This window comes from Mastigoproctus giganteus, chromosome 1, assembly GCF_048544385.1.
Source record: "Mastigoproctus giganteus isolate SK-2022 chromosome 1, ASM4854438v1, whole genome shotgun sequence".
Taxonomy (NCBI): Eukaryota; Metazoa; Arthropoda; class Arachnida; order Uropygi; family Thelyphonidae; genus Mastigoproctus; species Mastigoproctus giganteus.
This window is the reverse complement of record NC_143575.1, coordinates 172,319,702-172,343,238: the sequence shown is the minus strand read 5'-3', so window position 1 is coordinate 172,343,238 and position 23,537 is coordinate 172,319,702. Positions and strand designations below refer to the sequence as shown.

The following is a 23,537-nucleotide window of genomic DNA, read 5'->3' as shown; positions in this document are numbered from 1 at the left end:
TTGTTATTTATTTTCAGCAGATACCACCACCCAGACGGCACCATTTCAAAGCTTGTTGGCTTCTCTTCAGTGGGTGGGCAGGTACCCTGGTATTGTAATAGTGACGACCCAGTTATGAAGTATAACTTCATAACATGAGAGATGCCTGATGGTGCATAGTGATATAGACTATAAAGTATTTAAGGGCAAAGACCTCACGCTACGAGACAGAATACTTTGAAACGGTGCCGTCTGGGTGGTGGTATCCGCTGAAAATAAATAACAAGTCTTCTCCACTGGTGAAGTGTTATTTATTCGAGGTAGTACAATACAATGGCAACTCGTTGTGAAGGCAGTCACAATATGAGATATAACCAAAACAATGACAATTTAATTAATTAATTTAACTACTTTGGTAGATAGCTATGTTAAAATGATGCATTTGCACTAGCCTACATATTAGTCATTCTACCTCGTAGCATGAGGCCTTTGCCCTTAAATACTTTACAAATTAAGTATATTAACACACAGTTTATTAAGCATAAATTTATTATAAAAGTACATAAAAATAAGTAAAGTGTGAGTAAAATAAATAATAAGTAAAAAATAATAAGTAAAAATAATTTCATAATAAAATTTTATAGAATATTCCAAATTTTTTTCCAGTTTGTCTGTTGCTGAATGATGTTTCTGAAGCAGCCACGAGTCAACATATTTTGCTGGATTGAAGCACGTCAGCTGTGGGCCTACAATTTTAAGAAACAGTAGTGAAGAAATTGTTTTTGTCATCAATGAAGCTCTAGTTGGGCTGATGATTAGATTCATTTGTAAAAATCCTCATTCACATTCGTTTGATGAAATTAGCATCGTACTCAGAGCGTTCATCAAATGCTTCAATTCTTCGGAAACTGTCTTTTCAACTAGGTATTCCCGAAATCCATGAATTGTATTTTGTTCATTTAACTGAAACCTAATTGACAATTTTCTAACTTCATTCTCACCAAATGTTGCTTGAGAGTAATGTTTCCCATCAAGTACTCAAGCCGACACTGCCAAATCAGCATTTTTACTCTCAAGCAGCTTGCTTTCTATTGATTGTGTCAAAGTCTGTAGAAATCTTCTAGATTAATTGGAGAATGATTTTTGTAATCTGTTCCATGAAGTGAAACTCCTTGAAATCAGATTTTTGACAGCTTTGGTGGCATTTTTGTAATACTATCCTGGAACTGTTTGTCTTTCATGAAAAAGTTTTACAACAATTTCTGTTTTTTTTTAATTCATCCTGTACAAATCTATATCACGCTCCTGCAAGTCCAAGCTCAAGTCGGATAATTCTTGAAGAGCATCACACATTAAACCTAAATCTAATATAAAGTTTGTAGTCGTAATTTTCTTGTGTAATCCTTCATATGTACATCTTTCTTTTTGGTCCTGCATCGAGTCAGTCTTTGCTTTTTGAAAATTATTAACCAATGCCTCAGTTATTCCAAACAGCCGAAATAGACCGGAAATTCAATGCTACCCATCGTGTGCTTAAAATTCTGCCAATTTTTAATAGTTCAATATCCAGTGGGTTTGCGCACACCTTCAAGTCTCTGGTATGTTTTGTAATGCGTTACACATGACAAAGTTTATCAATAAAGGCTTTAAATCTATCAATACCTGCAATGAATTTCACAGCATCACCAACTGATAGTTCTAATTGCTGATAAGCTCAATGCCACACTATTAAAGAATGGAATTTTTCTTTCATTAGTTTCATAATGTTACTTTTACTACCCATCATAAACAGATGCACCATACATGTTACACAAACAAGTGAGTTTTTAAATAGTTTTCTGTCATGCCGTATGCATAAAATCAAATATCCCTTCTGCAGTAACACTTTTGAGTTCGATCAAGTCCAGAAACAAATTTACGGGCGATCTCATTCCACTATCAAATATACAAGTTTGAATGTAAAGGATTAAAGTGGATTTCTTGCTCACCGTGGTCATCAATTATCAATAAAATTTTATTGTTTGACATTTCATCACTAATGTAGTTAAAGATTTGTTCAATGTGGTGCAAGCATTAGTTGAATGAAGAATATGACACATGTCAATCCCATTTAATTCTTGTAGGTCAATCTCTGATTCAAAATTATGAAAAGACCAATTTTCTTTTGTCACCTTATATGTGGTGCGAAAATTTTTGCTGTTATTAATTTTTTGTGAGATAAACAGATTTTCAAGGGGCTCATTCTTAGCTTCTGCAAGCAGTTTTATAGCAGCTTTATGTCCTGCTGTTTCCTTGCGATCGAAAATTTTCTTTTTTAAAGACTAGCTGTTGCTGTTTGCTTTCTCCAAAATAGGAAGTTCATTGTTTGCCCATTCCTTAGGAATCTTCATGCCCACCTTCTTTTCCACTCAAAGAGTTCCAATTTATTTACATAATGCACGGCCAAGTCTCTTATTCTGATAATTAGCTAATTATACTTCACACAGAAGTAATTTTTTGATCAACAGTCCAGCAACTTGGCTAGTCATTTATGTCAGTCATCCCCTACTGTTCGACACAGATACCATCAGAAGCAAAAACAATCTTTGACACAGTCTCTGTAATTAAGTCTTCACTCACATTTTCACTTGTTTTTAATTTCTTAACTGTGGAAAGTGAAAAGAAAATAGTAATTCTTTTCAATTTTTACTTTACAGTTCAAGATAGTTTTTTTAATACAATTCACTCGCGATTTAGTTATCGCATGAGCAGTTAAATATAACTGTTGCATCTGAATTGAAAATGCAGAAATACAAAGTTATTAGTGTTGAACGAACTTTTACATTGTAACAAATTTACATTGTAACAAAAAACCTAGTGGGGAACCAATATGAGCCCTTAGGTATTTCCAAAGGGAGTAAAAGGTCAAGTAAAAGGTAAATGAGTTTACTGAAATGGGTGTTACTTATTAGATGAACAGAACACCTATGAAAGTGGGGTAACCCCTAATAAAATAAATTCACAGGTAGACCTCTATATAACGAAGTCTATTGTTCACTTGAAAAAATTCGCTAAACAAAAATTTTGTTATAAAGAAATATGACCTTTTCAATAATGAAAAATACTGTAATTCAACGTCGGAAATATTGTAAAAAATAGTAAATAAATCAGAAATAAGTGAGAATAAATAAATTTTCTAACATTTCAAAACAATTTATTAATACATAACATATAAAGGTATGTTTTTTTTTTTTATATGTACATGATGCACACAATATTAGTACACTTAAGAATTATTTTGAAAAATATTTGCTTATCTTTTGGTGTACACTGGATTTACTGTACATCAATCATTTAAAAAATATCTGCATTTGTTTTATCATACCTTGTATTTTCTGGAACATTTTCTTCACACTGCAGGCCTTGACGAAGTTTCAAAAGCTGCCAATATATCATGTTTAGAAATTTTAATTTTTTTTTTCCTTTTTTTTTTTTTGAAACTGTCAAATATGTTGGAGTCATTCAAGTACTGTGACCATATAAAGAGAGACAGGGCAAATTTACGGCAAAATGTGGATAACACACTTCCATGAAACAACAGTTGATTACTTGTTGGAGTAAAAGAAAGCCACTCTCTCCTAATTCTCGAACAGGGTGCTTACAGTAGAAGAGCCCATTTTCCGCATCAGGAATGCCCTTTGACCAGTGTGACTTCTAGGTATGTGGGGCAAGTGGTTGGATAGGTTTTACGAGTACCACTAAGTTGTAGAATGGTAGAAAGCTGGTGACATGGAGAGTAATAAAGTGTTGGAAGTATAATGCGGGTGTGTATAATTGTGCTCCCGGAATACAATACACCATGAATTGTCAAACTAATAGAGCAAGCTTATCTGCGAAAAGATCTAAACCTCCCAAGCACTTCCAAATTCATTTCACAAATATACGTGGTCTCAATTCTAATCTCAACGATGTCCATTTCCACTTGCAGTCTGCCAAACCCAATGTACTTTTTCTGACAGAATCTCAGTTATCAGTTGATTCAACTACTGCTCATCTCAGATGCCCAAATTATTCGCTGTATGATTCTTTTCGCCTCAAAGGTGGTACTTGTGCATATGTCCGTTCTGATATTCCCTGTCAGAGACTTGGCAATTTGGAATCTCCTCTGTTTGATCTTCTCTGGCTTAAAATCTCTCTACCTCATTGTGTCAAATTCATCTGTTGTCTCTACCGTTCTCCCAACTCCACTAATCACTTGGAGCTCTTTGACTTCCTCGCTTTGCAACTTGACTTTCTCCAGTCCAACTTTCCTAACAGTGAGGTAATTTTCCTTGGTGGTTTCAATGTTCACAACTCCAGCTGGCTTCCGTTTTCTAGTCACACCGACTCAGCTGGTCGAGATGCTGAGGCTTTTGCAATTACTAATGATCTTGCACAGACTGTTCATTTACCTACAAGAATACTGGACAATCCTAATCATACAGCTAATACGCTTGATCTTTTTCTCACAAACAACCCTTCTAAGTACACGGTCGAAGTGAGAGGTGCTTTAGGCACTTCAGATCACAACTTGGTGATTGTCTCTTCTCCAATGGAACCTTTATCTCATGGCTATTCCCAACCTCTTGTTGTTTGGCATTATAAGAATGCAAAATGGGATGACCTGCGAGACTTCTTTTCCTTGGTCGGATTACTGTTTCAAAAGTTCTGATGTCAACGTTTGCTCATATCGTGTCAGTGAAATTATTCTTGTAGGAATGGAATCCTTTATCCCACACTCCACTTTAAAATCTCGTCCTTTATCTAAACCTTTGTTTTCCAATAAATGTGCTACGGCTGTTCAAGAGAAGAATGTTGCATATCGTAATTGGCTTGTTTCTAATTCTTCAGTTTCATTTTCTGCCTACACCAAAGTTCGCAACAATTGTAAAGCAGTTATTAATCAGTCCAAACTAGATTTTGAACAGGCTAAGAATAGAAAACTTGCTTCTTGCCCTAATGGTAGCCGAGCATTCTGGTCTCTTGCCAAAGCTATTGGCTGCAACTTTTGCCCATCTCTGCTCCCACCTCTGTCCAAACCAGATGGTTCTGTTGTCACTTCAGCCAAGGATAAAGCTGACCTGCTAGCATCCCATTTTTCTTTCAACTCATGCATTAACGATCTTGGTAAAACACCTCCCACTATTCCCAACACGCTCCATTCAATGCCTCCTGTGGTCTTCTGTCAAAAGGATGTCAGAAGGATTTTGACAAATCTTGATGCTAAGAAAGCTCCAAGTCTCCACTTGTTCTCAAAACCTGTGCTCCTGAACTTACTCCTATTCTTTGCAGCCTTTTTTCACCTTCTTATTCCAAAGGTGTTTTTCCTTCTGCTTGGAAATTTGCTCATATCCAACCAGTTCCTAAAAAGGGTGACAAATCCCTCCCATCCAATTATCGTCCCATTGCAATTACTTCTACTCTTTCTAAAGTAATGGAGAAATCAATTAACCGCCAAATTTTAAACTACCTAGAAACTTTCCATCTGATCAACGATCGCCAGTACGGATTCCGTCAGTGTCGATCCACTGGTGATATTCTGGCTTATGTTACCCATTTATGAACTAATTCAATGGAAAGGTTCCATGAAACACAAGTAGTTGCTCTTGACATATCAAAGGCTTTCGATTGTGTTTAGCATACAGGTCTTCTAAACAAGCTTCCATCTTATGGTTTGCCAACTGTTTTTTGTAATTGGTTATACAGTTTTCTCTCTGATCGCTCACTGAGGGTGATGGTAGATGGTTCTCTGTCTTCTAACTTCTCCACTAATGCCAGTGTCCTCCAAGGTTCAGTTCTTTCCCCCACTCTTTTCCTCTTGTATATTAATGACCTTGTTCCATTGACTGCAAATCCTATCCATAGTTTTGCCGATGATAGTACAATTCATTCCACTTTCCATTTTGAGAAACCTTGCCCTGCTCAATCAGCTTCAACTTCTCGGAAATCTGCTACCAATTCCTTAAATGCCGATCTTCAGGTAATTCTCCAGTGGGGCAAAGACAACTTTGTTGATTTCAACCCTTCTAAAACTCAGTCTTGTCTTATATCTCGCAAAAAGGATTCTTCTGCTCCTATGCTTATCTTTAGTGACACTCCGATTTCTAGGCAAAATGATATATCTCTTTTGGGGATTACCCTGACTTCTAATCTCTCTTGGCACAAGCACATTACAAATATTGCTTCCTCTGCATCTAAAAAACTTGGTTTTCTTTTTTTCTCTCGCCGTTACTTTTCTTCCAAACAGTTGCTCACTCTGTATAAATCGCAAATCCATCTTACCATGGAATATTGTTCCCACATCTGGGGTGGTGCCCCCAAAACCTCTCTAAGGCGTCTTGATTCCATTCAGAAGAAGGCAGTTAAGTTAATTAATGATTCATCTCTAAGAGAGTCTTTCCACTCACTGTTTCATAGATGTACTGTTTCTGCTGCATGCCTCTTCTACAGATACTTCCATGGGCACTGTTCTTCTGAATTAGCTTCTATAATTTCTGCTCTCTCTTTCAAAACAGTCCGAACACGTGCCACCACCAGCCAACATCCATTTACTGTCCAACTTCAAACTCACAGAACCAACTTTTCATCTTCCTCGTTTATTCATTCAACTGTCGTTTTCTGGAACAACCTTCCTTCATACGTATTTCCTGAAAATTACAGTCTACAGAAGTTCAAGTCCAATGGCAACAAATATCTTCTTTCGTCTTCTCAACCTCCAACCCAAGCACGGTACTAAGTACTATAGGTTCTAACACCTCTCGTGTTTGGGGTTTACATAAAAAAAAAAAATAATAATAAGCATTTAATCAGTGATTACAAAATTAATAATAATGACTATGTGATATCAGCAGATTCCTTAGGATGAGTGCTATCAACTAATACTAAATGCATGCTTATCTTGTCATCAGGTAAATATATATATATATATATATATATATATTTCTTTTTCATAATTTACTATGCAGCATGCTCTAAAATCTGTGAATGTGAACAATGTCTAACGACCAAGGTTAACACGAGCTTTGTTTAGTTGCTGTTCCCAAGTCCTCTCTCCACATGGGAATTGACTAGTTTGTTGATCGGAAACAGACGATTTCCCCAGAGACCTTGGAACTTTTGAAAGAAGAATTTTCCCTTGCACTTTTGAAAGAAGCAGCCTAATTGCAGATAGTGGCATTGACAGCAAACACGAAAACTGAATGTGAGAGGGCTCTAAAATATTTTACTTAATCCTGTTTCCCTATGCACTTCTTTCGGCTGATGTTTAGTTAGTCAGAAATAAGGTCACTGTCGTCTTCAACGCCCTTCAGTAACCTTCAAAAAGAATTTTACCCCACAGAAAACCATTCCATATCTGGGCTCTTCCCCACTGCTCCCCCCCCCCAGTGCTGCACCCAGTTCCTGGATTCTGCTGGATGTATTTTTGTGATTCTGCTTATCTCTCTTAAAGAGCAGATCTTTGGACCTACGTATATTAATCTGGATTGAGAACTTTCAGTTGACCTATTTTGCACCAACATTGCTATAGTGCTATTTGCCACTTTAACTAATGGCTGAAGAGGATATTGTTAACCAGAAGGTTATGCTTCATTCACATAAACAGACTTGCCAGTTAACCAGCGACAAAGGCTCAGAGGGGATCCCGTTCTGTCCCCATGATTAGAAACAGACCTCAGATGACTAGACAGTCCACACTCACACAAAATGAACAGAATGCCATAACAATTGATAACTCTCCTGGTGAAGACGATGATGACTGCGAAGTGAATGGAGAACGAGGCCTCCCATCTGCATCCAGAAAGAAAGCACTTGTCAAGAAAAGATGGTTAAAGAAGCCAGAAACCTCTGCTACCTCCCCCAAGCAGAGGAAGGGTAATGATGCAGGAGAGGATCTGCCTAGCTTATTAAGCAAGGAAATTCCAAACCTAAGAATTATCCAGATTCTATGGCATAGAATGGAGGAGAGCTGTCTTTACAGTGATAATAGTGGAGTTTCCAGTGCTGTGTGCTTGCGTATTACATACTGCTGGGGCTAATTGGAAAAGATGTTATATGAAGTGATAACTGAAAACGAGAAACTGAAATCAATGAACGAGCAGTTGCTACAAACGAATGTGACCCTCGCAATGACTATGACCAACCCAGCTTTCAAGGCCTTGAACACCATTGCCTCTACTGTGCAGACCCAGGACCCTATTGAAGGGACTGTTATTGTTATTTTTTTTATTTTGGTTTTTAGGAGCATTAGCAACTAAGGCCATATTGCTCCGGGATATGCGGTGGTCATTCCCTGACCTTTCCGCATCCTCCGTATTTGGTGGTGACAGGCTCGAACCCCGGTCTAATCAAGAAGCGTGTGCTACGCACTGCTGTTCCTTCCCACCTGGCTATGGAGGCGCCTCCTATTGAAGGGACTCCTCAGACTTTGTCATATGCTGCCACCATCAGGATGCCCAAGATTCCTGCCCCAGAACAGAAGCATATGCTCATTATCAAGGCAGCAGAGGGTTGTGATATCATAGACAGCGATGGTGTAAAAGACAGTCTTCAAAACCTAAAAACCCAAACTGGACAACATAAAAATCAAAAGTTTCCAAAAGATCCACAACAGGGTATAATCCTGGAAGCAGCCTCCAAATCAGATCTGTAGCAATTACAAACATGTGGAAAGGCTGAAAACTTGAGCCTCACCTTTGAAACCCTGAAACTTAGAGCGCGGAGCATTATCATCTTCAATGTTGACATCTCACTCCTCAGAGGTTTTCAATAGAAACCTATTTGGACACATAGACAGGGAGGAGGTAGCCAATGAAATGAAGATTTGGTACTCAACGACTACCAGGTCACGGGGCAGACTGGTCATCACACTATTTCCAGAACTTTGTACCAATTATGAAATGTTACAATTCCCTAGGATACGGCCATACCTCCAAGAAGTCTCTCAAAAAGCATCCAATCTGCAGGCATTGTGCAGAGGCAGGACACCTTAACAAGAACTGACCAAATAAATCCTTCCCACAAACCTGTGCCAACTGCAAGGCTAATAATAAACCCTGCAATCACTCCGTTCAGGATGGAGTCTACCTTGTATATAAAATAGCAGCTGAAATAATTCATAACAATAAAAATTATGGATAATAGGCCATCTAACCTGACAACATCCAGACTTTGCATCGCCCAAATAAATGGACAAATATCAATCTCTGTGGCTTCTCAGCTACATCCCATCATGGAAGAACTTGACCTCGACCTTCTCCTTCTCCAGGAACCCTACTGCATTTGAGGTAGAGTCTCTGGATATCCACTTATATACCGGAAGATACAGACTACAAACCAGCTATGATTTGCAGCCATTATAATCTGCAACCCAGACCTAGTTTTGACCAGACTTGATTCCTTATGCACCTCCCACCTGGGTGCTACCACTGTGGAAGACTGCTTTGGCTGCATCTCATTCCTTACATCCTACTTTCAGTTTGGCACTGACATCCACCTGCATATTGCCACCCTGGAATGGGCTCTTGACCTGCTTGAAGATTTATATGTTATCATCGCAGACGACTCCAATGCACACTCTACTAGTTTGTACAATGCCACCATTGATGCTAAAGGTGATTTACTTGATGAATTTATTGCTACCTGCAGATTGGAGATTGCTAATCTACCGGGTCAATCTACCACCTATTCCTCAGGAATTGGGGAATCCAACTTGGATGTTACCCTTATAATGCCTTCCCACAGCAACTGTCTCCAATGGTGTCAGGTGCACGAATATGCGACCACCAGTGAATACCGCCTTATCACATATTGTATTACTGATCAAGTTTCCCCTCACCAAATCTACATGCATGATATTCCAGGTTCTCTATAATATTGGCTAAATGGGACATTTTTGATGAGGTCATCTGGGAAGTTACCTGGGAAGCCATGGAGGAAGCCTCCATGAACAGTACCCAGAAAACAGATTTTGTTCAATCATTGCTCCTGAAAGCCTCACAAGCATCAATGAAGAAATGTTCTAAATGTCGAAGGTCCACCCCCTGGTGGTCGCAGGATCTTACTAACCTACGGAATGATCTCAAGCATGCATGTCGAACATACCAGCGTAAACGCAGGACTGAGCCCCCACATTGCTGATCAATACAAAGAAAGATTCAGAGCCTTTCACAGAGAATATTGCAATAGGATTTATCATGCACAACAAAACTCATGGTGCACAATGGTAGAGGCAGAAGGGAAGAGGAGACCTTGGGGCCTAAACTTGTCAGGAACAAAACTGGGTCTACAGACATTATTATCAATTCCATATGCAATAATGGCTCTCCTGAGACAACAAATTGGCTGGACACAATGAACAAAATTCTGGATGATTTGATTTACCAAGATGATGCTGCCCTAAACCAGACTTCCATAATCAAGTCACTACCGACAACCAAAACTTTCAACCTACCACTATTGAAGATCCTTTTACTGAAGAGGAAGTGGCCACAGCCATCAACAAGAATAGCAAGGCTCCTGGTATGGACCTCAATCGAGGGAGGAGTCTGTCAAACGTCTTTGGACTATTGCTCCTGCTATCCTCATTCAGCTTTTCAACACCTGCCTGAAAGATGGCATATTTCCATCACACTGGAAGCTTGCAAACCTGAGACTTCTACCAAAGGATCCCACTGACAGGACATCAGCCTATCATCCTATAGTACTTTTATCAATACTGGATAAAGTGTTTGAGAGACAACTGCTATTTCACCTCCAGCCTGAATACAAAGCTAAAGGTCTTGCAGTTCCCCTCCAGTTTGGGTTCAGGCAGAGTTGTTCCACAATTGATGCTCTGATCACGATTTTGAAACTTGTAAAATATTCTGAGGCCACCTATGTCTTCGCAATTTTTATAGATTTTAAGGGAGTCTCTGACACCGTTTGGTGGCTGACCATCCTACAGAAGGTCGGGTTCACTGACTATTCTCAGAATCTGTTCAACTGCCCAAAGAGCTACTTCTCTAACCAATGTCTCACCATCAAAACACAGTTCCATTCCATCACATGGCAACTTACCAGAGGCTGACCCCAAGGCTCCGTCCTCGGTCCAGCAGCGTGGAATATTATCCTGGATGATTGGCTCCCGAGGATATATCCCAACGTCACACAAACCTCTTATGTCTTGAAGGACCTGCAAGAGCTACAATACAAACTAGGGCTAGTGGAGTACTGTCTGCCCTTTCCAAGTGGACTGAGAACTTTCAGTCTTTATTGAAAAGAGCAAAACCTTCTACTGAAAGAAAAGTTGGATGTGAGGGGACCTCCCCATCCGTTATAAAGGGCAATCACTCAAAAACCAATGCTCTGTCAAATATCTGAGTATTACATTGGATGACTGAGAAACTTTCATTCCCCACCTATATTCCATCAAAGATAAAATTAAAGCCTATATTACCATGCTGGCACGCTACACTCGCAAAGACTGGGGCCTCAACGGCCGGGTTTTACGTCTTCTATACACCGCGGTATTTATTCCCATTGTCACATATGGTGCCACAGTGTGGTGCCACACGTGACAATGGGAATAAATGGGATGATGATAGTAGGAATGCAACATCTGATTCTTCAGGTCCAACGGCTTATGATGCTGAAAATGACTTGTGTGTGTCGGACCACGTCAATGCTGCACTACAAGTTCTTATTGGACACCTACCTCTAGATTTCTATGTCATATACTTCGGCCTCTCTCATGCCATCAAGAAGAATAAAGAGGTTGAAATACTCACCATTAAAACATGTACAGACACTAACATCAAACATGAGGCGACCCCGTGTATGGATTGAACTGGTTTCCCTATGGCAGACATGATGGATTAGCTCATCAACAGGTGAAATTACTAAACTCTTCATTGCAGATGTCACTTTCCTCAACAAACGACATTGCAACTGGTTCTATCCTAATGTCTACACATCCTTCCTTTTGACTGGCCATGGATCGTTTAAAAGGCGTCTTCTCGACTTTGGACTGGCGGACAATTCTTTTGGCATCTGTGAAGATGCCAGAGAACTGGAACCATGTGATGCACTCCTGTCCAATCTATCTTGACCTCCGCAACCAACTTCTTCTGGCCCTCAATGCACCGACAACTGACAATCCATCCAGAGGCTAAGGTATTGGAATCAGAAGAAGCCTACAAAGCATTCTCAACCTATGCCACTGCAGTCTTCAACAGATGCCGCTATCACTCACAACCTCCAACTGGCACACCTACGACTACTGTAGCTCATTCTTTCGACTAGTTTCCCCACTGCCAGTCACACCAGAAATTAAATAACTTGTTAGCCATAGGGATATACCTATTCTAGTAATGATTCTGTGCTCCACAGTATGCACCATTTCAATTACATTACCAAGTCTATTATGTGGCCACTCGAGAGCTGTCTCTAGCTTTGCCATGTCCATCCACGGTAACTTCATCTTCTCCTGTGATGCTCCAATGTGTTCCCTGCTGCTCCTAGAAGACCTCACCGGGTGATACTCAAGTTCTCTTGACTAAGCTTCCACCAGAGGTTCTTGCCGATGCCAACACCTCTCTCTGTAGGGGATAAACCACTTGTGCACTCACCTCTAGATTTCCATGGGAAATCATGGGAAATCGTGGGATTCCTGCCTTCACGTCTTCTTGAAGTTCCTTGCTGATGCCGCCTCTCCATCAGCTTGTAGGATTAGATGCTTTCAGGCTCTTTTGCTGGCCTGGGACACTCCCTAGGTAGAATTCTAACCACCCTCAATGAGTCTTCATCGAAAGGGTTCTGCTAACACTGGTCAGCTGACAGGTGTGGAATCACCTGGCCGTTCGGCCCTCTGCTGGGCGGTAGCCTTCTGCTCTGCCTATCCCTGCTTCCCTTATCTTTCCTATCCAATTCGCTCTGTTCCTCTAACTTGGCCTCTCTTGCTTTACAAGTGGGGAGAGAGCCAGTCAGGCGTTCCTTCTACTTTCCTGGCCCAGCTCCTCGTGCCGGTGGAGGGATGCTGAAAGGCTCCTTCCATGGTGATCGAGCCTCCCAGTAACTAAGAGGCCAGTCAAACAACACATAACCCACACCGACTGGCCTTGCAATGTTGTGCATACATCACATAGTACTCAACGCAGATTTGTGGGGATACACAGGAACTGCTTGACAAAAAAACACTATGTCTACACTACATGCTTCACCCCTTTAAAACATGAGTTCCACCAATGAAGAGGGTCATTTTGACCTTGCCATAATTCTGCTTCCTAATTCATTTCACTGTGCTGAGAATCACTGAGATGAGGTACTGGCCACTGCAATGTTCTGATGTATTCTCCTCAAATCAAACATTCACAATCTCCTTTTGTAATATGGAGCATTATCATATATTGGAATACGTAACAGTCACTTTCATAAATTTTCCACAGTATAGGGGACACAGAATCATCCAGAAGGTCAAAGTAGGCATACCATTCATGGTTCCATGCACTGAAACTAATGGACCTAGTCCATACCATGTCAAACACCCTGAGATCACGATACTTCCTCTCAATTTCACAGACAACACACTTCGGGAGTAAGCATTCTTCATGTATCATCCATATCCAAATGTCATAGCATAACCTATGAAATACATGCTTTTCAATTCTAATGATCATATATTGGCCCACTAAATTTGGTAGGATAGTGTATAGTACAAAACATAGGTCACCCATTTAGTATCAGTACTAACAAAATGACAAGAAAGGTATAGGATGGGATGAGTTAAGCTGTTTTAAGATATGGCAGTTTCAGGCCAAGAGGCATCAACACATTGTGTCTATAAATCTCATATTCTAAACTAGTTTGTTAGCATGAGCAAAGGAAAAGTTCTGAGGAAAAGGAAAGGAAATTATATGACACATAATTTATGAGGTGGGGAAGGACGCCCCTCCTCCACCTGAGACATTATTACAATGCAAATTGAAAATGGCATTATAGAGAATTCTTCAAGCTGCAATGGGAAGTAAACCTCCAATATTTTCTACACATGTGATGACTATATTATCACAGGAATTGTAACATTAACCTTTAAAAAAATTTCTGCTGAATATAATCTGTGTATTCCTCATTCTTTATAGTACTTCTAGTAATTATCCAATTCCTCTTTAAATTTACACAAGCTTTCCAGCTCAAAAATAATTGGTGTCCAGTAAGGAATTAATTTTTGGTTTCAAGTAAATTTTCTTCCATCCAGTCTGCAATTATCCTTTCTTAGTTCATTATGCCCCATTGTTTGTGTTAATTGAAAATAAAATAAATAAATAAATAAAATAACCTCACTATCCCACTGTTTTGTTTAATGAAATTTTTAAAAGCCATGAATTATTCAACTGGAATACAGAAGCCTAATGCCTAATTTCCAATCACTGCTAGAGAGAGAGAGAGAGAGAGAGAGAGAGAGAGAGAGAGAGAGAGAGAGAGAGAGAGAGAGAGACTTTCATATCAGATAGTGCTATCAAAATGAAAAACCTGACATTTACTAATGCCATTTTTAAAATAACTGTATTACGCACAATGAGTTTTTACTGTTTACAATGCTAAAACTCCCAAACGATACAACTATATGCTGTTTACTCTAATCCTAACAGAAATAAATGCATTCCATTGAGAAAAGCACTCATTACCGGTTGTTAAAAAAAGTGCTAATTCTTCAACGACTTTATGACATAAATTTGTTTATGTTTCTGTTATTTAGTTTTTTTTAGGAGCATTAGCAACTAAGGCCATATTGCTCCAGGGATATGCGGTGGTCATTCCCTGACCTTTCCGCATCCTCCGTATTTGGTGGTCACAGGCTCGAACCCCGGTCTAATCAAGAAGCGTGTGTTACGCACTGCTGCTCCTGCTCACCTGGCTATGGAGGCACCTATAAATTTGTTTATGTGAGGATTAAATTTACTGTGAAAACATAGGGTATACTTAACAATATGTTATAATAACATATTGTTATAATAATATAATAATATCATAATAACAATATGATAATTCCTGTCATTGAGATGAAATCAAACTATAAAGCTGCAGTCCATCCTTCCAGTTCATCAATGTACACAGGGGTGCCCAATGTAACCCTTTGTACATTATAAAATTCACTTTATAATAATTCATGCGGTTTCATCAGGGCTGAATACATGCTTAGATACAAGTTAAACAACTGTCTAGGACCTGACAACTCCAGACCCAGGATCTGTTCCATTAATTACAATGAAAGTGGGAACATGTGTAAGTGGTTTTAGAACATAGTATATGTATGGTAGAGCCATTATATAATTTATTTCAAATAAAAACTAGTCTCAAATGAGTGTTTTGAGTATCATTATTTGAAAAGTTTCCCACCAGATTCCTTTTGTAGAAAACCACATGGGAATATTTTATCCAATGCCTACAAACTTATACAGTGATACAGCTTTGAATTAGGAATGCCCCTAACTGTGACTTCATTCATAGCACCTGCCACTATCCACCAAATAGTGCCCTGCCTCTATATAGGCAGAGCCTGGCACTACACCATTCAGTAGACTAGTAAGTATTCCACAAAAAGAAGAGACGGGAGACAGGACCAGGCTGATTTTCAATGAAAGCTGAATGCTGGAACCAGATTAGCAGGGACAAGTATCTTGGCCACAGACATTTTTGTCCTCTGTTTCCGTTCAGCCATAGCTCATGTGTATAGAATGGATTAAGCAAAAGGATACACCAGTCAGAGGTCCCATGCAGGTCAGCCATGCACTGTTTGCCAAATTGGTGAGAGGCAGTTGCAAAGTGCTATCCAGCAAAACAATGTGCCACATTGCAGCAACTGACCATCCAATAAAACAAGAGGGAAGTCATGAACCATTTCAGCATGGACCATGTGTCACACACTATTATGGTTGAGTTATGGTAATGTCTGACACAGAATGGCTCCATTCCTGCCAGCACACGGGTATAGAGACATTGGATAGTGAACGAGTAGAAAAAAAGTTGCCTGGTCTGATGACACATTTCCAACTACATCCTGTGGATAAATGGGTGGGAGTGTAGCATACTCAACATAAGGCTCTTGAACCCTACTGCATGAAGGAGCTTAAACAGATCAGCAGAGGCACCGTAATAGTCTGAGGCATGTTTAGATAGAGACTTTGCTTGCTCCTGGTATACTATGATCAGCACTTCACTGGAGATTATTTATTTTTCCAAACAACCAAAGCATCCTTCAACAAGACAACACTTTGTGTCAAAGGGCTGCAATCACATTGGACTGGTTCAACACAAGCATTTTGGTGGGTTTTCCATCCTTAAAGCCAGCTAATTTGCCCAATCTCAGCCCAAATTATCATAAGTGGGATGTTATACAATGGACTATTGGATTCATTACCATCAAAAACTCAGCAGCTATAGGATGTAGTGTGGTTGGCATAGGTTCTATACCTGTCGACACTCTCCAGCACCTTGTGGAGTCTATACCATGATGTATCCAGTTGCATGCTTCAGATGACACAACCAGATACTATGTGGAGGTGTTACTAATGCCAAGATATCTTGGCATAAATGTGACCCCCTTCTCTGAGTTTAATTAGTGTCATTCTTGCATAATATTAATTCTTTGTGCACAACCATGTCATCATCTCTCAACACTCTAACATAAATTTTAAAAAATTAACAAATTTTACTTTAACAATATATACTTAATGCAATGCTGAAGTATTGTTGTGATACTCTTAAACATTTAATTTACTTACTGAGCCCATGCAGGAATATAAATACTCTGTGAACTATCCTCAAGAGCTTCTTGCAATAATCTTGAAATTGTATCTTGAGCATGATTTATGCTATCTGAAAACCACAATTTATAAAAAAAAAAAAAAAAAAACTGCTGTTATATAATACACACCGGTTTTGTACTGTTAATATGTAATTATTCGTGTTTGTATAGATACTATTTTTTCAAAAAGTGTATGCCAATACTTGATTATATGATCTTACTACAGTAATAGAAACACTACATAGAATGAAATTGGCCTCTCCTTTGGTAGTGATAAATTGTATCTTCAAACAAATGCAGGATATTTCAGTATCTTCAAACAAGATGCAGGATATTTCAGAGACTGCCGGGAGTCATTGTGGTACAAGTAAACACATGGGTTGTGTTAGGGTAGCTAAGAATAGGAACAGGTGCATGTGTACTTGCGTGTACACCAGTGCTATTAGGGGAGTACAAAGTGTACAGAAAGGGTTAACAGGATAGGAAGGGAGGAGGAGTTATACTATTAGTTAAGAAACACATAAAGTCCAAGGAAGTGAAGCCAGTCGACATCGCTGGACAGTGCAGTGTCGAGTCAGTTTGGTGTGACATAAGCATTGGGAGATCGAAATTGAGAGTAGGAGTGTGTTATAGGCCTAATGACTCTGATGAGTATAATAAGAAACTGTACGGGGAAATAGAGTGGGCCAATAAATCAGAGAGTCTTATAATGGGGGATTTTAATTTCCCAGATATTGATTGGAATTTGTGGGTTGGTCACTCACACAGTAGCAAGGCTTTTGTGGATCTATTGGATGATTGTTTTCTACATCAGCATGTTCGGGAGGCAACTAGAGGGAGTAATACTCTTGATTTGATTATCAGTAGTAATTCTTCATGCATTAAGAATCTGTAGATAAAGGAACCACTAGGTGGCAGTGATCACAGTGTGCTGAAGTCGGATTTACTCAAAGAGGTAACTATCATCAGGGGTAAAGGGAAGAGTTTTTGCTTTCGTAAAGGCGACTACGATGGTCTGAGACAGTATTTAAATTCTCTACAGTGGGACCAACTGATGATGTTACCAATAGCAAATTCAAAATGGGAAGCATTCAAAGAACTTATATTGGAAGCTATTAGGCTTTACATACCAACTAAGAAATATTGTTCAAGGTTTAGGGCCAAAATGGATGTCAGATGAACTAATGAGACATATGGCAGAGAAGAAAAATGCATGGGATACATATAAATTAACAGGTGACATGGAAGCCTATGATAGATATAAGCTGGTGTGTAAGCAAGTCACAAAGGAGGTTAGGCAGGCAAAGGCAGATTATGAGAAATCTTTGGCAAAGGAGGCAAAGAGTTCTTTACTTATGTAAACTCTAGAAGGAAGGGGATAAAGTATTCAACTCTGGCAGTAAGCTAGATAATCTTGTAATAACTGAGAGTAAAGTTGAGGATAAATTGTTGAAGATAAACACAAGAAAGGCACCTGGGGTGGATGGGATCTATCCAGTTATATTAAAGGAGGCAGCAAAGGAAGTAAGCAAACTCTTAGCCATAATTATGAGAGCTTCCTTGGACTCAGGGGAGGTACCCATAGACTGGAGATGTGCAAATGTGACCCCAATTCACAAAGGAGGATCAAAGGCTGACACAAGTAATTATAGACCTGTGAGTTTAACTTCTGTTCCAGGAAAATTAATGGAGGCACTGGTTAAAGAAGCACTGCAGGATCATCTAGACAAGACTTCAGTTATAGCTCGGACAGAGCATAGTTTTGTTAAGGGAAAGTCTTGCCTGACCAATTTGATTGGATACTATGATGCAGTCACAAAAGAAATGGATGCAGGGAATAACTTTGATATTATATATTTGGATCTTAGAAAGAATTTTGATACTGTTGCACATGGAAGACTGCTGCACAAATTGGAGCAGTGTGGCATTGGAGGCAAATTGCTGCTATGGATAAAGGAGTGGTTGACGGGGGAGAAGACAGAGAGTGGTAATCAATGGACACTGCTCCACTAATTTATTAGTGGAGTCCCTCAGGATTCAGTGTTGGGTCCATTATTGTTTTCTGTATTTATAAATGATATTGATGATGGTATATCAAGCTTAATGTCCAAGTTTGCAGATGATAGAAAGGTTGGCAGGGTTGTTAAGGAGACTACTGATGCTATGCTGCTGCTGCAACAGGATCTGGAAAGGTTGAGCAGATGGGCTGAGAGGTGGCAAATGAAGTTTAATATTGACAAATGTAAAGTACTACATATGGGAAACAGTAACCCCCAGAGCAACGTATCAACTCTGTGGTACTACACTGACAATGGTAGAGAATGAAAAAGGACCTGGGGGTAATTGTGCAGGCAAATATGAAATTCTCTGAGCAGTGCAGACAGGCTGCAAGAGTAGCTCATGGTGTCTTGTCAATGATATACAGGAAGTTTTCTAGAAGGGATAAGGAGGTGATTATTCCCTTGTATAAGGCAATGGTCAGGCCACACCTTGAGTACTGTATACAGGTCTGGAGGCCTCATTTCAAGAAGGATGTAGCACTGCTGGAACGAGTACACAGAAGGGCAACAAGATTAGTGAATGGAACAAAGGGTTGCTCTTATGAAGAAAGTCTTAAGTATTGCAAATTACAGTGTTTGGAGACTAGGCACTGGCGAGTTGATCTGATAGAAGTGTATAAAGCCTTGAATGGTTTGAGCATGCTCAATGCTGATGGAATTCTTCCTCTTGCTCAGAATAATGATCTGAGAGGGCATAAATTCAGATTGAGGAAAGACAGATGTAGGATAGATGTGCGGAAATCTGCCTTTAGCCAGAGGGTAGTTGGTTGTTGGAACAGACTTCCATCCCTTGTTGTGGAAGTTGATAGCCTAAATAAATTTAAGGCTCAGCTGTAAAGGTATTTCGAACGAACGGAGGGGTGAAGCGGAAGTATTTTTTTTTTTGGCTGATGCTGCATAAGCTTGCTTTCTTGCATCATATGCCTCTACTAATGCTAATGCTAAATGCCTTTCAGAAGTTTGCCGCTGTCTTTATGTATATCAGTGTTGAGTATTGACTCACCAGGAATAGCTCTTCCATTCTTCTTTCAAAGAAGCACCTAGTTTTAACACACACACACATGCGTGCGTGGGGGGTGAAAATATTTAGCCCAATATAAATAGCAAAAGTTTTCATGAAAGACAATATTGCCAATCTGTGCCATGACTTCTTGTGTCTTCAGAGAAAATTTTAGGTTTGTCACAATAGTATTGTTCTCCTTTACAGAGTGCGTTGAAGTGTGAAAAATGAATGAAGATGGTGACTGTTGGGAGTGTGAAGACCTGTGTAGCCACTGAGTACCTTTATTTAATGGAAATGTTGCCAAAAGAAATTCATGAAGACAGGCAGCAAACATTAGAGGAATCTTGTCCTTTGTATACCATGGTCAAAAAATAGGCTGCAAAATTTAAGCGTGGATGATACAGTGCTGAAGATGCACCCTGCAGTGGGAAGCCTGTTACCATGTAAGACTGCAGAATAACATTGAAGCACATTGAGACAACATTCAGCATTTTGCATGAGAGAGCCCACAATACTGTGGTGAATGTTTTAGAATGAAGAAGGTTTCATTCTAAACTACTGAATGCAGATCACAAGCAGGAAAGAGTGAGGTGTTGTAATGAAATTGTGCAACAGTTTGAAGTTAATGGAACTCAGTTTTGGGTCAGTATGTCACTATGGTTGAAATATGGGTGCAACTTCGACCCTGAAACAAATAACAATTGAAACAGTAGAAGCATCCCTCTTCTTCTCGCTAAAAATGTTTTGAGTGTAGAAGTGGTCTGGGGAGGTAGTGGCATCTGTCTTCTGGGATACAGAAGGAGTGTTCATGGTTGATTTCCTACAATGACGTGCCACTATCAATGCTGAATATTATTCTAACCTACTGAGACATTTTCATGAGGAATTAAAGCTCAAGAGGCACAGGAAATTAGCTAAAGGAGTCATCTTGCATTAAGACAATGCACTAGTGCACACAGCTTTCATGACTAAGGCAACACTGCATGACTGTGAGTTTGAGCCAATACAGAATCCATCCTACTCACCTACTCCATAAGACTATTTTCTATTTCCACTTGAAAGGACAGAAATCTGGGAGTAACAATGCTGTGATGGACAGTTAACAACTGGTTTGATTCAAAATTTTCTGAATTCTATTTGAGCAAGTTACAAAATCTAGTGGATTGTGCCAGAAAGTGTGTTGATTTAAGGGGGGACTATGCTGAAAAAACATGAGTTTTCACAACTTTCCAGCATTACTTCTATGAGAGGGTAGAAACTTTTCAACCTCTGTGTGTGTGCGTGTGTGTGTGTGTGTGTGTGTGTGTGTGTGTGTGTGTGTGTGTGTGTGTGTGTGTGTGTGTGTGTGTGTGTGTGTGTGTGTGTGTAATTTAAGCTCAAAGTTGATCCAAAAGATCAGAAAGTGGTTCCATAGTGCTGTAGTCACAGTGCTAGAAACACCTTGCTGGAACATCATTTTCCATAAACCATTTTTATATATCACTTGAAACACAAGAAAACATGATTCTGTTGCAGAGATAAACACAGACTCTGCAGAACTCAACCAAGGATTTAGAAGTATGGCGGTATCCAAAATGTCAATATTTTTAGCTTTAAGTGTGAGGCCATATCAGCAGAAACACAACCATATAATACTTGGAAGAAAAAAATAAGAATTCACATATATTTCTGTCAAAACTTTATCCAACCTATATAAAGATTATATACGGGTTTTTTTGGTTCTGACATTCAGACACCACGATTAATTACAAATGCGCTCAACTTTGAGATTGGTAATGACTATTTGAACATTGTGGAAAACTTCCAGTTGTAAAACTTCCCGAAAAGGGAAGTTTTACAACTAGAAGTTAAATTTTTGAAGTTGAAGTTAAACTAGAAGTTAAATAAAATTTTTGAAGTTAAATTTTAAAAAAAGTAAACTTTTCAAGCTGATGTCAAAGCATACACATCCATCTGACTGAAACAGTGTGTGAGGTATAATGTTCCAATCCACATCATAGTTTACCATATCTTCCATCCACTGAATATTCTTTGCATCACTTTAGCTGTCACACTCCTTGTTATCTGGTGTCTGGTCAACTAACAAAACTCAGACTCAGTCATCTAACAAAATTTGGTCAAGATTCTGGTCAATTAACAAAATTTGTTGTTGATGCAGTGATGTTCCCACACTAATTCTTCTCTGCCACCCTTTTAAAGAGTTCTGTTTCTTTCAGCAAATTGTTTGTACTGACCAAGTTTCTCACTACAAAATAACATTACACAGCACTGTCAAAACAATACTGTCTTCTAAACATCCTTATTTGACATCAACAAGTACTTTGTCCCTTTCCAAGTCAGTATGCTTTTGTTAGTCTTCAATTCATAGTAAACTATAGTAATCACATGTTAACTGTGGCAGGCTTCATTTCTAAAAAGTACAACATTTGGCAAAACTGCAGTTGGTAAGACTAAGGCCACATAGCAAATAGTGTGGAGGAGAATAACAATAAATATATGCTAATAAAATATAAATAGTATTTTAATTAAAAGGCATGTGTTTAGGCTATTTGTAGTAGATATTTTTTGTAATGTGTGATCTGAAATTTTCTAATTTAATTTAAAACTTTTTAAAATTGTACAAAAGTATCACCATTTAGATTTTATGATATCTAAATTTAAATTCTGCCTTATTAACTGCACATTTCTCAATGAGAAAGTTGTTTCCCATCCTCTCTTTAGTCTAAAAATGTCATTAATATACTTCTGAAACAAACACAAAACCAACTGTATTTGAAGGGAAAAAAATAATAAGAAAAAATGGATATGTGTGATGTTTGCTCTTCAGTACATCCATTTAACTGTATGAAATAGTCAGCTGTAGAGGGCAATTTGTGTTGTCTCTCCTCATACTACAGCCGTTGTGTTTTTAATATTTTTTCTTTAAATAAAATCAGTTTACATACATTTAAGAAGTTCACTGATTACCCTGAGGAAAACAGTAGTTGATTGTGAAAAACTTAAATTCAAGAAATTATAAAATCTAAATGGCAATACTTAGTCAAATTTAACATCAAATTCAAAAATTTCAGCCAAAAAATATAGTAAAAAAGGCCAAACGATATGAATAACAAACACCCTAAACTTAAAATTAGGCAAAATAGACTAGTGCCTTTTAATTGAAACAGCCTGTATGAAAAATACAGTAAACTTTATTTTCCATTTATACAATTATGATGATAAAGTTGAAAATACAATAAGAAAAAAAATAACAACACAGTGAGGGAACATAATAAACATATATATACACAATGCTGACTATCCTATGTCAAACCTTGATTTGATAAGGAGAAATATAAAGTAATCGTCTAAGCATTATGAAAACAAGTACAAAATACATCCAGGGAAAAACGTCAATGTTAGTCAAAAGAAAAAACAATTTTAGAGAGAGAGAGAGAAAGGCAGTGACATGTTCGCGCACAAAACTGTATATATGGCACTAACTAGTGTATCACTAAGAAGGTAGACCACAGTTCCACAGGTAAACAGTGTGTCCTGGCAGCTTGGTTTTCTGCAAATTTCGTTAATAGTACTATTTATAAGTATTTAAAATATAGTGCAAGGAAGCCACAAGCTTTTGTTGCACTGGCAAAAAAAAAACCACCAAGTAGATAAGAAAATACAAATTATATGCTTCCCTCCTCATACAGGTAACTAT

At 38.7% G+C, this 23,537-nt stretch overlaps 1 protein-coding gene across 1 annotated transcript in view; it reads right to left on the bottom strand.

The window, feature by feature from the left end:
• LOC150091264 (TBC1 domain family member 2B-like) overlaps positions 1-23,537 on the bottom strand; it is a 175,453-nt gene that overhangs the window by 68,414 nt on the left and 83,502 nt on the right. The window contains exon 13 of the mRNA XM_090389863.1: positions 16,755-16,848. Coding sequence (XP_090245989.1) covers positions 16,755-16,848 — 94 coding nt within the window. The remainder of the gene's footprint in view (positions 1-16,754; positions 16,849-23,537) is intronic.